Source organism: Morone saxatilis, unplaced genomic scaffold, assembly GCF_004916995.1.
Source record: "Morone saxatilis isolate NCDOM2014 unplaced genomic scaffold, NCSU_SB_2.0 Contig2, whole genome shotgun sequence".
NCBI classification, from domain to species: Eukaryota; Metazoa; Chordata; class Actinopteri; family Moronidae; genus Morone; species Morone saxatilis.
In genome coordinates, this window is record NW_023339762.1 from 25,136,305 (window position 1) to 25,153,416 (window position 17,112).

A 17,112-nucleotide genomic window follows, 5' to 3' on the forward strand; every position below is an offset into this window, starting at 1 on the left:
AGGGCAATCAGTAATTGGGTGTTTGTGGCTTTAATGACATGTGGCTCAGCACATAATGTGTGAGACAAAAACGGTGTAAGAATAGGCCTGGATGAGAGAGGAACCTGGATTCCACTGACAGAGAAGTAGAACAAAGATGATTTTAGTGGGGGGATGATTCGGGAAGTCTGGCCTAGAATTAAAAAAAAAAAAGAAAACAGTCCAGTTTAAGTTGTGACAGAGACTCGCTGCTTGAGTCAGCTTCATCTGACTTGTTTCTGTCATCAGTGAACTGAACCACACATTCGGATTTCACCTGAGAAAACACGCTGCTTCCTGGACACCTGACCGACCACAATCGAGGACCACGTTACCCCAAACTGCTCTCACCCAACGCAGCTCTTTATTTCTTCAGACGCTGACCTGAAAACGGGTGCTTCTTCAAGTTATTTTAAGAATTGACTCCAGAGGAAGAATCGGGTGTATTGGGTCAGCGACAGGAGAAAAGACCTACTTTAGGTTAGAAATGCAACAGGGACCAATCTCAGATCTGTGTCATGCACTGTAGCTGGAAAAAGAAAACCTCCACTCTAATTTAGGCTCACACACAACAGAGAGGAATCACCCTGCTCCCCCACTCTATCTGATCACAATGTTCTGCTCTACAACTGAGAGAAATTGAGGAAGCTGATAACAGTTTCCATGCTGGAACAGGGTCTCCCATGTTTGGGAGGGGGGGGTGGATGCACAGCCAACTATTAAGACTTTTCTTCTAATCCACTGCAGGCTGCAGGACTGTGGTAGGAATGTGTTATCTTCCTGCTGGGGAGCCCAGAGATGTTCTGATGAAAGCCGTGTTATCTCCAAAAACAATTTACACATTCATTTTGAAGCTGGAAGGAGCTTCTTGAGAAACAAACATCAATAACACAGGACCACGGTAGCCGAGAAAACACTGAATCATGACAGCAGCAGTGCACACCGGTATGTCTAAACCTTTAGGCGCTTTATCATCCTCACCGTCTGTTATTTGTAGCTCAAATCCAATACAGAAAGATAACTTTGTGGGCTTGAATCCAGCAGATGACCCCTTTGTCTGCCATCTTTCCTCACTATATGTTATCTAGAGAAGCACACACTATATGTTCCAAAAAAAAATCACAAACTGCCTAATATGAATTCACAGCGAGTCACACTGCATCAGTTTACATCCTCTCCTTTAGCCTACGGCGATCTTTAGATGTCAGTGTACAAAGCAGTAAGAAGTGAAGAGCGGGAGGCGTCTGTACCCCGAGCAGAAGGCAGTGTGTGTTTTCATGAAGTGTGTGTGGGTGTGTGTATACAGCTCAGAAGGCACAGCTCTCAGCCAGAAGACGCGCGTGTGTGTTTGTGTGTGTGTGTGGCAAAAAAAAAAACTCGGCAAAGGTAGCAGGTGTGTGTTGGCGATGGAGCAGCTGTAGGCGAGAGACGTCCAGCAGCAGGACAAGGCACGAAAGCATGAATGTGTGCGTGCGTGAGAGAGAGAAAACAAAAACAATATGTCCAGATTCAGCCGCACTGACCCTTAAAATGAGCCCAGCTCGACTCTACGGCATCCTGTAAAATGCTAAATGTGCAAAGTAAAATAAAAACTTTGAAAGCAGATACAAGTACAATGGCAATACACAAGAGTCACGTGTGGTTACACAATATCATCCAAAAGATAATACAATAATACACCAACAGAAATGATTATCAGCATAGGAGGCACAGTTCTTCACATCGCCTGCTGGGGGCGGTTCCACAACCCAACCCCTCCTCATTTTGTGTACCCTCAGACCTTTTCTCAACAAGTACATGTAAAAAATAAAACACAGGTGTGAGCTTCATAATATCATGTGGTTAAGTCCCTTAACAGCAGACTCTGAGGTTCTCACACATACACAGGTGTTATTTCATATAAAAGTACCATCTGCTGCAGCGGCTGGCACTCACGGTTCCTACACGGCTTCTATTCACAAATGTATCTTTCTTCACTTGTTTTTTTAGCTCACCGTATAGCACATTATGAGTCATTAAAACAATACACCAACTGCTTCTAAGGAAAAAAAAAGTTCTGGTGAACTCTTAGCTGCAACTAGTAAAGTTTTCTCATAGTTTAAAGGAGCATTAAAAGCCCTGGAAACATGTTTTTGAATCTGCTCCTCATTGTGCATCACAGGATCCGACATGAAAAGACATTTTTCTGACAGTTTATGTTATTACAATTAAGAGATTTCTGCATTTTCTTCCCTGTGCTTTTCGTACAGGTACGAAGTGGATGTGGCTCAGTTGGAAAAAACTCACAAACTTTTGCAATATTTGAATGAAAATCTGATAGTTGGTGAGGTGTTTGGTGGCCTCAGTCAATTAAATCTGATCAAACCACACCCACACAGTCCTGATGAAAACTCTTAAATAATTGTGCCCTGTGGAGTTTATGTTCACATTCAGTGTCCTTGAGATCTAACAAATGTGTTGAATGCATTTCCTTCCTAAGAAAATTTGCAATGCTGACTTTTTAAAAACATTTTAAATCCTGCATTGTTTACGTCTTCTTCTTCCCTGCCTCTCTTGGCACATTGCTGCATTTTTTGGCACATTACCGCCACCTCTAGATCAGTGGAATCATGGGACCACACATGAAAAACATTGCTCCACAGCACTACTAGTGGTCAAAAACTCCACAGGGTACCTTTAACTTTGAGTGTTGCTTAATTAGTCATGAATATTCAATATTATTAAGAAATTGTTTAATTATAGTTCAGTGGCATTAAGCAGTCCCTTCAGGAAGTTGCAAACTGCAAAAATTAACGCAAATTCCACCTCACTGGAACAAGCATTTGAGTTTTAATTTTTTAATTTTTTCACATTTTCGCTCTCTCCTGAAAACATTGCAATCATTTTAGAAAATCTGCAGTGAAATCAAGCATTTTAGGATGCAACTATTCCCAAAAAAGCTGGCAAAATCCTGTAGGGACTGAGTAAATAATCTATAACTTGTATTTTGACTTCTATAACTTAAAGTAACCTGTAACTGACATAAATACTAATTTGTTCCTAAATGGAGTCAATACTGATCAACAATCATCCAAACCCATGCATACATACGTTAGTTTGTTGTGACGGGATAGTAAAAATATTAATTATCACACCTTGAAAGACTTATTCAGTCATCACTTCTCCATTTTTTCCAGACCTGCATAGGAACCTTGAGTACTCTTCCTTGTCTTGTCTGCTTCTTGATAAGCACATCTTTGGATGGATTTACAGTCTCAGCTCTAACCAAATACTTGTATTTTCCTTCCTCTCTGTGGCACACATTTTCTTTTTTTCCGCTTTTGTTTTTGTCTTTTGTTACAGTCTAGCAGCACCTTCCATGACTGATATTTGTTCGGAAGCTATTAATGTGTAAATGGGTATTATTTGATACCAAATCATGATAAAAATCTTTAAATGTGGCACCTGTGTGCAAAAGTAAATCTAATCTGAGCCAATAGCATAAATCCAGCCAAAGTGTAAACTCAAAGCTAAACAGTACATAAAACTAACAAATGAAATCTGCAGTCTGCAGGGGGATATGCCATCATCATGAAAATCAGAACAGTTTACGGAGGTAAAGTCTAAGGCGTCCGGTGGCTCCACACCCTCCAGACGTAGCTGAAGTCTGAATTGGCTGAGCAGAGACCAGGGCTAGTGGTTAATGAAGCCGAGCTGCTGACAGGTTAAAGCAGTCCCAAATCCAGTGGGGTTTTTTTTCACCCCCCATCATATGGGCCTTAATCTGGGGCGAAATCCTCCTGACAGTCTCTAACTCCACTGGGATAGGAGGAGTCAGGTTGGAGTTTTAGGTCTGTGGGAAAAGAAGCAGAGTGAGCTTCCTTTCTTGTCTCAGTCCTCTCAAAACCAAAGTGGTGAACCCAGTACAGTTTGTGCACATCAACAACAATGTCTTCTCTTTTCATCCAAACACTGGGGTAAATGATGTGTTTCTCATGCTGGCTTTGTCAGACTGGTTCTTCATGCTCCAGCTCTCTGTCTCCAGTGCTCCCCCTCCCAAAATAGACCTTGACAGACCACATGGGGATTAAACTCCAGTCCAGAAACCAGCGTGCCTCCATCCAAACATGAAATCCCAGGAGATGGACTTTTGGCCTCATTAGAGTCTCATGCAGTCAAATCAAACTCTCTCCCAGAACTCTCCCTCTGTGTGTGGATGTGAATACAGACTGTAGCAGGGCCTGCGGTCGCTGTGGTGTTTCAAACCATGCTAGCTGTCTCTGCAGAAGCTGAAGCTCATGCTAGTGCAGCAGTGATCTATCTGAGTCAGAATGGCCAAAAGGCAAAAGTCCTGATCATGTTTCTGTGAGTCTGCAGCAAGGTGTCGAAGGCCTTGCTAAGCCCTGCAAAGACCGGGGGGGGGGGGGATTTAGAGGAAAGCCATATGATTTAAACTCACAGCAATCACGTATCGTCTTATAACACATCATTTTATGACTCATCACAGTCAGACATGGTACTTGTAACACTGTCTTGTGAGGCAGAACTCACATAAAGTGTTATGACAGTGAGAAGTGGCAAGTGAGGTTTGGTCTCGTATAGGAGCAGTTCTTTCTCAAGGGAGTCATGGTCCAGGGTTTTGTAAGAGATGGAAAATTAGTCCTTTAGTCTCAAAATGTTTAACAGCACAATGGCGTCTGAAAGCTCCACAGTCTGTGTCCGTGCTGTTAATCTTGTCTGCAGGCCTACAGAGCGGTGCCTGGTATTTGTTCACGCTTTGTTACTGTCAGACACCTCGTGGCTGGGAACAGTCTCCTAGATGCTGATGTTGCCTTTTCTGTGGCCTTTTCAGTATGTACTATACTGTATTTCTGTAAATGGATGAGGATCAGACACTCATCCAAGGTGGGACCCAGCTTTGTCTGTGTGGTACACAGTCAAAGTCGATGTTTGTGGTGACTGACTTGAGTTTTGCTGCGGTCCAGCCCTCATTTGCTTTTTTTGAAGCTGCCCTTGGAAAGAGATATGTGGTCTTGTCTTTCAAGCCTCGCGCTGGCAGAACCAATTGCTTCAATGACAAATTTAAGGCTCAACTCCCACTCTTAGGTGATAAAAGTAAGAACTACGTTTGGATCTGGCTGGCCCCTGTTCCTGGAGTCAACACCATGTTCTCCAATCAGAGCCTCGACTGGTGGGCAACCTCCCAAATATGAGGGTAAGTGAATGGAATAACATTATTTGGTACTATTTCGTGACCATTTCGTCTCAACTTCTGTAAGCATTTGGTTTACTTTAACTGGGAACCCAAACTGGTGCAGGTAGCGAGAATATCTAACACATTGTAAGCAGCCTCTAAAGTGTCTGTTGCCGTACCAGCGTTGGAACATTTGCTACTTGGGGTGATTTGCTGGTTATTTCCTAGTTATTTCCCAGGGAATACAGTGATTTTGCCAGCCTTGGCCAGCCGTTGGATGATCTGAGCTTCGTAGTCGGCATCGTGGACGCCGGTCTTCCTGAACTCTCCGGAGTAGCGGTTTTGCTCCCAGTAGTGGTGCCAGTTCCCCCGGCTGTCCGCCCCAAAACCAAACACGTTCACCTAGAGTAGAGGCGAAGAGCGGGTGTTGGAAAGCAAGCGTGTGTAAGAAATGTGTATCTTTTCATCATGAATATGATGTAAGTGTAGTTTCAGCGTGATGCAAGGATTTACAGTGCGTGGTTATGTGAAAGCAGAGAGAAACTGACCTCATCGCAGACATGCAGAGCAAAGAAAAGCACTAGCATGCCAGTGGAGGGGTAGCGGCCATGATGTCTGGTCCAGTGATCGTGGATGTATTTAAAGAATGCCGGATTGAAGATCTGGACCTGGGTGGTGGACAGGGACACAGAGAAAATACAGTAATATACTGTCTTTAAATTAAACAAAGAGATAATCAAACCCAAACTCCTGCGTGGATTTATCCGCAGAGGTTTCCTCTTCTCCAAAACAGACAGACCCAGTGACTAAAACCGTTAAAGACACGGAATAAAGAAGTTTCCCCTTGAAAATCTGTATTTCTGTGATGCAATTTGGCAGTCAAAGGACGTCTTGGATGGCCTGCCAGCTGAGCTGCTGCTACCATTAGCTCAGGTTGTTTCTCTAATAACTTTAGATCCATTGACTAAAAAAATCATCAGGTTATTCATCTTCATTTGGTTAAAATATAAAGTTAAAAAACACCCTCTAAAAAGTCATCAATCATACAAATGTGGCTTTAAACTGGATCAAAAGTCCATTTATGACTTCTGGCAGACAACCACGATGCTGACACAGGAACAAAAGGGCTATGTCCCTGTTGATAGGCGACCGGTGAAATGTTACCTGAATAAAATTACAGATTTCTGAGTTTGAACATTGTTGGAAGATTTGAAATAATATAAGTACACAACTCAATATATTATATAATATAGGTCCAGTGTTTATGGACATTATAATGCAGAAATGTTGAATTCAATCAATTTCCTTTGAAGTCAGATTAAAAACTTTCACTCAGGTGATTTATACGGTAACACAGGAAAGATAACCTCATGCAAATCATAGCCACTGCATTTTTAAAAGGTCAAACCAAGCAAGAAAAGATTTCGCCAAGTTAAATTTGAACACGTCCTGAGGTTGTGATTGCTGTGAGAGATTAAAAGCACTGTTAATCAAATGAATAGTAATTACACATTTATCATCTACCTTCAGGTGATGTTCGGTCCCAACAAACAGGGCTTTAGGCTGCTTAGAGCTCCGCATAGGTGGAGTAAATCTTATAAATCTATATTTCTGGGCCGGCTCCAAAGACACTGTAAAAAGTGAGTCTCTGACCAGGCGAAGATCACACAAAGTCCGTCAAATAGCGGGGATTAGTTTGAGTTTATTTATTTTCAGGGATTAAAGAGTGAGCAGAAGATTATTTATAACAAAGGAAAGGTTCATAATCTAACTGTAATCCTTCATCAACAATGCGTAGGGGATGATATAATTGCAGCAAAGCGGGGTCACTCAGTGTGTGGCTGCAGATGTGTACGTGTCTGTAAATTACTGTGAGTGTGAAAACGGCCAAAAGTAATTGCAGTGAATGATAAAACTACACACCTTGTCTTTATCTACGCGGAGGAACTGCTTCACTGGAGCGTACGTACTGGGAGAGAAGGAGAGAGGGAGAAATTGATTAAACACATTCAGTCATCACTTTATGTGATTGCATGCGACTCTGAATTCTGGATGATTGACAGCTGACAGATTGCAGGAGCCAAGCGACTCCCTGGCTTCTCACAACTCTACTGTGTGTGTGTGTGTGTGTGTGTGTAAAATGAAATGTATTTATTTCCTAACTATAACATGCTAATGTAAATATAGTATATATATAACTATATATACTAATTGTCTGTAAAAAGTCAAACATCGGATACCATTTAGTGTGCACTATATGTCCAGAATTAGTTTTATATTTGTTTGCACTCACATGTGTGTCAATCCGTGCTTATGCATATCTGTATGTGTGTGTGAGCGTGTTTTACTACACTTGTGGGGGCCTGACTGTTACATCTGATTCATAGTTGTATGTTGGCTATACCTCGAGTATACCTGCACAGTAGCTCTGCAAGTGACCTACACGTTTGCAGCATTCAATCTGTGTCTGCGTTGCTCCAAAGCGATAGTTGGTTGCTAAAACTCTGAATCTGCTTTGTGCTTTTCTAATTTCGTTTATTTTCTTCCCACCTACAGCGTCCATTCGACACAGAAGTATAAATCAGGCTTTAGGGTTAGAATTAGGCACTTAGTTCCGCTGGTCAAGGTTAGGGTAAGGGGCTAAGGAATGCATTTTCAATGATGGGTCCCTACAAATATAGTAACACCAGGATTTGGGTGTGTGTCTTCTTACAATCGAATTTGGCCAGTGGACAGAGCGCTGGTGATCCAGACGAGATCCAACGTTTTGAAGGGAACCAGGACAAAGCTGACGTTGGCCGCCAGGTTCTTGGCGCTTTCCGGATACATGAAGTGGTGAGTGGTGTGGCTGCCGACGTCTTCTTCGTAGCCCACCGTGGGGGCCAGGTTTATCCTAGAAGTAGGAGAGGAACAACATAAGACATGGTGAAAATACTGGTATTATATGCAACTAGATGACCTAACTCATCTATTGGTACCATGCTGTGCTAGCATGCTCGGAAGAGAATTTTGAATATTTATTTAATATTAGGACCATAAATAAGATTCAAATTGCAATAATTGGGAATGATCCAGTCAGAAAAGTCTGGACACACCCCTGCTTGGAGCAACAGATTTTTTGAGGTGGTAGAAGGTTTTAGAAACACTGATATAATAAGTAGATTTTGTCCAGTGTAAGCTTCAGTCAGACAGTAACTGAACCAGCTATGTCTGCGCCCTTCAGACTTTTGCTGTATTTACAGTAGATGTGACTAACTGTCTGGAGGAGTGAGCTGTTTATGTAAACAGGAAGAGGCACCTGAAAAAAAAGGATAAAAATTGGCCAGTGAGTGCAGCTACCCATATGTCAGTGAAACAGATGTTTTTTCAGACACTAGGGGAGTGAAAAGGCAGACAGACAGGAGGTGGGTGGTGGTGGTGGTGAGCGAGACTGTTGCAGTCCATGCCGATTTTTAAAACATTTTTAAAAAATGAGAATCTAACCACAGCAATGAGAGAAGCACAGGAGAAGATGGAAGTTGGAGGCTGCCCACACAGGTCTACTGAGAGAGCAACGCTAATGGATGCTAATGGCTTTAGCACACCGACACACAAAATACTAGTCATTCCAGCAGAGGCTTTCATGCCACAAGCACGTGGTCACAGCGCACACACATGCACATGCACATGCACACACACGCTGCAGGAAACAACATATAGCTGTGTGTTCATGCCAACTGACAACAATCAGGCTCTGTGATTCATTACTGCTGCACGAAAACGACAACTCGCTCGAGAACAAAAGGATTTGTGTGCCTCCCTGCATGAGTGTGTATGTGAGAGACACAATTTATTCATTTCAGCTTCTTAGGACATTAAGCACTCTGTGGTGACCTCACACCAGGCAGGTGACTTTCTCTGCCAACCAATCGGAGAGGACAGCATTAAACACTGAGATTAAATATAGATTCGGCCACACATCTGCTGTCCGCTTCTTTATAAGTACTTCGCCCTTTTGCACACACATAATCTTGCATGATGTAACTTTAATGGCACATACTATGTTATAGAGCTCTCCTGGCATTAACTCTCTCTTCCCTCTTATTCTCTCCAGCTGTCTCCCTCCTCCTCCTACTCCTCCTCCTCCTCTCTCTGTTTCAGTCATCATCTTGGCCTGTATCTCCATATCTTAGAGGCAATCTGCATCCAGTCTCTGGTCTCATCCATCCCTCTCACCTCATGATGTAGTTGTGTCCGTCGATGGTTGCCCCATATCCGGCCCCACGAAGGTTCCCTGAGTTCCCCACCACGGCGCAGCGCATGCAGCGTCCCGGATCCCACGAGCCATACGGCGACCTTCCCGGAATCACCTGTGACAGATGGCCACGATCGAATTAAGCTAACTGGATTCAAACTACATGCAAAATTAAACTGGACACTAGCTCCAGACATAAAAAAAACATCAAACAACCTAACCTGCAGCTCAGACCTGATCGTAAAAATACATCCTGCTCTCAATACTGGAGTGAATTCTTCATGAGAGCATCCAGAAAAAATACACGAGCCCCCTTCTGAGATATTTATACATTCAGCCTTATCTGAATGCACTGCGCTGCATTGAGTTAGAAAACAAGATATATACAGATACATTAAAAAGAAATGAGCTGGGTCACTGATAGACCTAATGTCTAATAAAGACAATCTGCTCCCCTCAGCCTTTGTCCAAGAGTGTGAAGTAATGACTTGGCTGATTTGAAAGTACCAGGGTAATGGAAAGATGAATTAATAATATAAAATACCTGGAACAACCTCAGCAGCACCTGCTGGATGCTGTGGGGTTTAAACTGGGGCTGTAACATCTAGAGAGAAAGAGAAAGAGAGAAAGAGAAAGTATGGTTAGAATGCATAGTCTCTCCTCTGCAGACAAATCGAATGTGACAGACTTTATATTTAGTTACTTTCTGTGCACCCATGTACGTGCGTATGCATGCACTTGCCAGCATTCATGTGCAAATAAGCAGGTGCTTGCGCCTGTGTGTGTATGTCTGTGTGTGTTTAGGTAACAGCCATGTGTCAGACTGACAGGATGCAGTCAGACTACTGGGCAGGCTGTGGTCAGGGGAGCAGAGACATCGCTGTCCACATGTCAAAAACAAGCTGAATAAAAAACAGATGGCAGTGGAAGAAGGGATGGAAAGAGCAACAAGAAGTAAACTTGTAAACTTCTCACTCCAACTAAAGTTTATGCTTTTTACAGACAACTTATCCATATCCGGTTGTTGCACAAAAACTGGTTATTACACCAAGAAACATATTGCGTGCTAAAGTGTCTTTCCAGGCACCTTTTCTTTTGCACTGTCCGTCACCAACAACAGGGAGATGTCCAGAGGACCTACAGTTCGACTCGGAGGGATAAACAAAAGTGACAGCAGAGATGACGACAAGCCTCTCCTGTCTGGCTGAGTCAGAAATGACCAGAATAAATGAGAGTGGGTAAAAAAAACAAAAACTTATGTGTTGAATGCAAGGTAGCAGAAAATAAGCAGGGCAGTTGAAAGAACAGAAGATGTAAATGGAGTTGAAGGAAAGCCGGGAGGAAGATAATACTGCAGATGATTTCTCCCTTTAAGTACCCGACTGTCAAAGCAGCACCGTGAATGTGAAGAATCAGTTTCCTTTGCAAGGAAACTTTTATTCAGGATTTCCTCTTCAGCTACCTTGAAAACAGCCTCAGTGTGCTGTTGAATTTCTTGTTGGAAAACATGCAATGCCATAAAAGTGCTTCAGCTCGAATAGGATCCATTAAAATGTTAATTAGCCAGGTCGCTTAATTAAAGACTTCTGTAAAAAGCAATAAATAAACTCCGGTCCAAATGGAGACTATGGTGCTTTAGCAAACTAAAGCTTTGTAAGTGGTAAGCCAAAACTAAATTACCGGTAATAAACACAAAATAATAAACTTAATTTGAAACAAACAAGTCTTGATTTATTATTATCATTATTTGACAATAAAATATGTTTTATTTTTAAAGGGGAATTTCATTTTTGAGGCGATATCTTAATGAGAATATTCGAGAAATGCAGACCTGATAATTGCAATATGGAGCTATTACTGGTCAATGTTGCAACAGTGTTGGAAACCTGGCACGCCTAACTTTTAGATGTAAAGCACCACATAAAAGTGGCAGTAATTCATTGACATTTATTAGGTGGCACCACCTACAGGAAAGGAAAGTAACAGCATATGTAACATGTTGCGGTCGCCTCCTACAGATCAAAAAGCAAAAGCAGGCAAAAAGTGTTACAGCTCGTACAGCTTCTATCACCTAAAATATGCAAGTAAATCACAACAAACTAATATTGTTGAGTAAACTCAGATGGCTTTTAAAGGTCCAGTGTGCAACCAACTGGATACCCCTCGCCTCACCCTCCCCTTCCAACTGTGTAGGCTGTAAAAACCTGTGAAAAAAATGCTAAAGGATCTATCTAGAGGGGGTACCTCAAGGCATTGTTTGGCTTATATGTTCTAGGTTCATTCAAAGGTAACACAAAACACGATTTCTATTTTCAGCTGATTATACAGTAATGAAAACATACATGCCTAATATTATATTCCATTTCTGCCAATAGATCCTCCTAAATGTTACAGCTGACTACCTTTTTTTTTAACTTGTGCAATACCTTTATGACCAAATGCTGAACTAATGACATTCCCATCAGCCTCAGCTGTACATTGTGTTTACTAGTATTTAACAAAATTGTTAACACACTAAACTAAGATTATGAACAAGGCAAACATTGTACCTGATTTTTATTAGCATTGTCATTGTGATCATGTTAGCATGCTTACATTTAGCTCAAAGTACAGCTGTGCCTAAGTACAGCCTCTTGCTTCTGACTTGTTTTACTGGGTTGGAGGGTTATATTTAACTTTTCCAACCCTCGTTATTAAAATAATAAAGATGGATTTCAAATACTAGAGACTCTTATATACCAAAAAGACTAATTTTGGAAAAAACACATTTATTTTGATTAACACAGACTCATACTCAAATTGAAGTCTCATATTAGTTTCAGATAAACCTTGAAATATTTTTGAACAAAATAAGATCTTTGTGTTTATCACCTACATTGGAAGAGCATAGGAAGGGATCTGTTAGGCCAGCATGAACAAGAGGAATGATTACAGTAAAACCTCTTTCAGTATGTACATAGTGGAACTATCCTTTAACCTCAGCTCTCTCGGCAGACACCAGACACTTTAGACTGACAGAGTCAGGTCTTAGAATCACGAATTATTGTGAACCCACTTGTCCACATTCAAGATTAAAACCATATTTCTCCTTTGTCTGTTCATTAGAACGTGAAGTGTTTTTTTTTTTTTTAGCTTTTTGGATCGTGGTTTTGAACAGCTTCCTTGTGGGACATAAAGAGAGTGATGACACATACTAGCAGAAGCTGACAAAGAGAAGTTGTCCGATTAAAAAGAGAAAAAAAAGCTAAAAATCTTTTAGTATCTGCCAAACCACACAGGCAAATGTGCATTCATGCGTATAAAGAGCAAGTGAGCCACCTGCACACACACAAAAAAATCCCCCAAAACAAAAATGCACACACACACACGAGTTCGATGAGGAATTTGGCAGCCTCTTCATGCCTGTTCCTCTTCATGAACATCTTTTCCTTTCTCCTTCTCCCTCTCTCCCACACTGCAATCTTCATTTTTGCACTCCTTTGTCACCACTTCCTCTTCACCCACCATCGGCCTTAATTCGTTTTTCCCAACACAGATCTCATTCACTTACAATTTCATTCACACATCCTCTCGAGCAGTCTCCTTGTCATCATGTCTAATTCCTTCTCTTTAATTTCCCTTGCTTCCTCTTTGTTTCTCCTCCTCCTCCTCCTTGTCTTTCTTCATCTCTTCCTCTCTCTGGGACGCCTGTGCACCACGCAGCTCATCGGTGCTGATCAGAGACCACTAAATCTTTCTTTTACTCTCTCTGACTTTGTTTCTCATGCTGTTACCTCTCTGCATTTGTCTTTTTTTCCTTCCCTCTATGTTTTTCATCCTCCCTGATCCCTCCATCCTTTGCCTTCTTCTGTCTCTGACTCCCTGCATGATGCCAGAGCCAGCTTGGCAAGCTGCACTGCTGTTGTTCAGGGGCTACTAATTTTTGGCAGATGTTTTTTGGCAGCCCTGCCATCTTTCTTCCTACCTCTCAGCTGTCCTCTGACTCCTAAAGTATAAGCTCCCTGATACCTACTTTTAAGTAAGCACAACTTACCTTTTTTTGCTTAAACTAATAATTGACATTGGCAGAACGTTGCTACTTCCAGGATCCACTGCACCATATGTGAGTAAGTTCAAACTCAATGTTAACTAAGTGGAGATCACTATGCATATCGCGATTATTTTGACAGATATTGCGATTATAATATGATTCACGATTAGTACGTATCATTTTCACTAAAATCATGATGATGAATTACATTTGTTGAGGTCTATAGTACCAAAATAACATGTTTTCTGTCTGCAGCACTATTGTACATCATTATAATGCTGTTCTGATACACATTTTACCTTTATCAAAATAGAGCAGCTTCTGCAAGTTCAATATTGCATTTGCCCATATTCTATAATATTTCGATTAATTGTGCAGCCCTAATAGAGATTAGTTGTGTTTAAATATTACCACCCATTAACTGCCAGGTACACCGATCAGCCATACGTGTCATAGGTGACGTGAATAACACAGATTATCATGGACTTTATGCACAAACTAATTGGCTGAACTCCTTTTTGGTAGCCAATGTACCAAGACTCAATTTAAGCATTTTTATTTTAGTTTTAGCCCTCAGTATCAACCAAATTGCAAATATGCAAAATTATTCATTGAAAATCACCAAGAGTGATTATTCCGAGTGAACCAAAGTGACGGGTAAGACATCCCTTAATCAGTGAAGATTGTTGGTTGAGTGTTTATAATGTTAAATCTGAACATGTTGCACCAAACTAAAAACGTCATTTAAAGTCCTGCATGGCAAATAATTCTTTAAAATGTTTCTTTCATTTAACGCTCGAGTCCTTCCTCTCTGGAGGCAGGAGCGCACAATAACACGTTAGGTTTGACTGAAGAGGTTATACTCCAATCATGCATACAAGGAAGGCATTTTCATTTTACTCCCTAACATTGGTTGATTGGATGCAGGATTAACAGCAAGTGAAGCGATGCAAAATGGTGGAGAAAAAAAGACAAAGCAGAGAGGTTATTTCACCATTTTGTTTGGTTACATCGACTCTACATATTAAACCACTTCAGACTGAAGAATTTCGCTCAGAAGAGAGAAAAGCAGTAATTGACCAGGGAGTACTTACACGGCTACCTCTCACCGTGCATCAGTGATGTCTGCCTCAAAAACTCTTTATCAGGAAACAACCCACTTATTCTGTCTTCTGATTCCTGACAGAAAGAGCAGAAAGAGCTCTAAATTCCCATCACATTACAGCGTCCCTAAAGCTAATATTGGTGAGAATCACACACAGAGGCCAGTGCATTATTCCTCCTGAGGTCTCTGACCCTTTATCGCTCTATTTTTTTTTTCATTTCCACCCAGCCATCCATTAACTATAGTTAAGCTAAAATGGTTTTATTGATCTTCGGTAGTGGACTGACTGCAATAACAAAACAAACAAAAAAACAATGTTTCTCCTCTCCTGATTGATATTAAGCTACTGTAAAACAAAACTCAACACTTCCTGGTGTTTTTCTTCTTAAATTAAAAGCCAACCTAAAGGCTGCAAGACTTTTACTGTGATAAATCTGAAGGAAGTGTTGAATTTTATTTATGGCAGTTGTTGTAGAGATGGAATTGGTGCTGTGGATATGGACGTAATACTGAATTTATCAAGTTTTGAGTTTTTGTTATCTGGGGAACAGGGAAATGAGAAATAAAGGCCAGTCTCTAATATAAGCCTATATATTTATATATGTATTTATACCTTTCAAAGTCGACAGGAACCACCCCTAAAGGTCACAGTGACTTTATGGTCTCCCTAAAAACAGCCCTTTATATATTTCTCTCACATTTTCTCTCACATTTCACAGTTGCTGGTGTTTCTAGCAATTTTGAAGATATTCTAACTCTAAAAACTTTGGGGTGACATAATGCATTCATGGCTGGCATTTGTTAGGAGGGACAGAAAGGAAAGTCTGAAATCGGGTTAAGATTTCAGGAATTGTGGAGAGTAAAGGCGACATGTTAAGTGCCAGACTGTGTTCTGTCTGATAAAGAATAACAGAGAGGCATCCCTGACAAGAAAACAGAGCATCACTGATCAAATCAAAGTCTGCAGAGACTGGTATGTTTATCCTTCCTCGTGTGGCCCTTCACTTTTCTTCTCTTTGTTCTCAAGTTTGTTTCATTATTCTAGATTCCTTCTCTTTTCCTGTCCTCCTTCCCCTCTCTCTATTTCTCTGGTTTATTTGCAAATCTGTTTCATCCCTCGCACCCCTCACCATTTCCTTCCTTCTTTGTTTTGTTCTATATGTGAGCACCTCTGTACCTTCCCTATCCAACCTCCCCCTCCCCATGTCTTTTCTTCCTCTCATTTATTTCTCTCTCCCAGTTCATCACCTCTCTGTTGCAGTGTGACCTAATGACTTGGCAGCTGTTGTCCTGTGTTTGCACTTTTCAGCCATTTCAGAGCTGGACTGAGGCTACAGAACCAAAATAGGACTCTAGACCAGATGCTGAAGGACACCATACAACGCTGGAGATAACGGTGGAAACATGCGATTCAAGTGGACACACGCACACGACAGACACACACCCACAAAGCAGAACACACACACGGAGGAGTTTTAATTAAGTCTTGTCACTCTCTTGCACACTTTCCGAAGACATATTCATGTCAGTTTTTCAGACATTACTCAGAAGTGGTTTAAGAAAAGCCCAGTGACCAACCATGTGATGTTCCACTATGACATAAGACTGGCAGGGATACACGAGGAGCATGTACTACTTGTACTACTTGTAAGAGGGGATTGGTTGGCTCACAGGCGAGGGAAGGATGAGGAGGATGGAGAGAGATCTGTGATTATGATGTATTACTCCCCCTATGTTGGTGTCCTAATAAACTAATATCTCCCATGTGACTGCCCCCCCCCCCATTGCAAAGTGTGTGAAGGTGCTGCAGGCACTGTGAAAAAAAAAAATACTAAAATGTCCTACAAATGTGATTTACAGAATACTGATAATATAGTGTTATAGTGTGTTTTTAATGAATATCAATGAAGGTAGGGATATTAAATCGAGAGAAACAGCCTGCCGGTTCATCAATGCTAATATGCTGCAATATGTCCTGTAAATGTTCAGTTTGGGAGTTTTATTCCAAGAAGAGAAATGAATCCATGTTAACAAAAATAGTATTTAATGTTGAGTTATAATATTGATATTGGATATTGTTACTTACCACCCACCAGTAGTAGACATCAGAAGGCAGCTGGACGTTGTCTCTGGTCCAAACCGGTGAGATATCCGGGTCGTAGTTCTCATCGAACCAATCAGAAACACCGGGGTCTCCGACACAGCGCGGGCAGGCACATGTCTTCTGCTGGGGGGTGTCAGCTGGTGACAGCCTGTGTGCGCCCACGTAGCTGGGCACTAGCTTCACCCGCCTCGACTCCTCCCACCCAGGTGGCTCCAGGTAGTTGAAGCCCACGCCCCCGCGGAGCGAGACGGAGAAGAAGAGCGAGGTGAGGAAGACGAGAGCCAGCGAACCAAGGAGGACCCAGACCCTGCGGGAACATCTCACCCTGCCTCCTTTCTCCGCTGCGCCCCCTCCTGCGATACTACCTCCACCTCCTCCTGCCACCCCAGCCACCCCACCGCCCAGCCAGGGCCTGAGCTCGGAAAGTCTGGGAGCTCCCCTGGATGGA

General features: G+C 41.9%; 1 protein-coding gene across 1 annotated transcript in view; it reads right to left on the reverse strand.

Moving 5' to 3' along the window:
- Positions 1 to 1,655: 1,655 nt before the first annotated feature.
- st3gal2 (ST3 beta-galactoside alpha-2,3-sialyltransferase 2) overlaps positions 1,656 to 17,112 on the reverse strand; it is a 15,651-nt gene continuing 194 nt past the window's right edge. The window contains exons 2-8 of the mRNA XM_035665727.1: positions 16,647 to 17,103; positions 9,970 to 10,029; positions 9,407 to 9,540; positions 7,905 to 8,084; positions 7,115 to 7,160; positions 5,740 to 5,859; positions 1,656 to 5,593 (exon numbers count right to left, since the gene is read on the reverse strand). Of these exons, the coding sequence (XP_035521620.1) occupies positions 5,420 to 5,593; positions 5,740 to 5,859; positions 7,115 to 7,160; positions 7,905 to 8,084; positions 9,407 to 9,540; positions 9,970 to 10,029; positions 16,647 to 17,103 (1,171 nt within the window). The 3' untranslated portion in view covers positions 1,656 to 5,419. The remainder of the gene's footprint in view (positions 5,594 to 5,739; positions 5,860 to 7,114; positions 7,161 to 7,904; positions 8,085 to 9,406; positions 9,541 to 9,969; positions 10,030 to 16,646; positions 17,104 to 17,112) is intronic.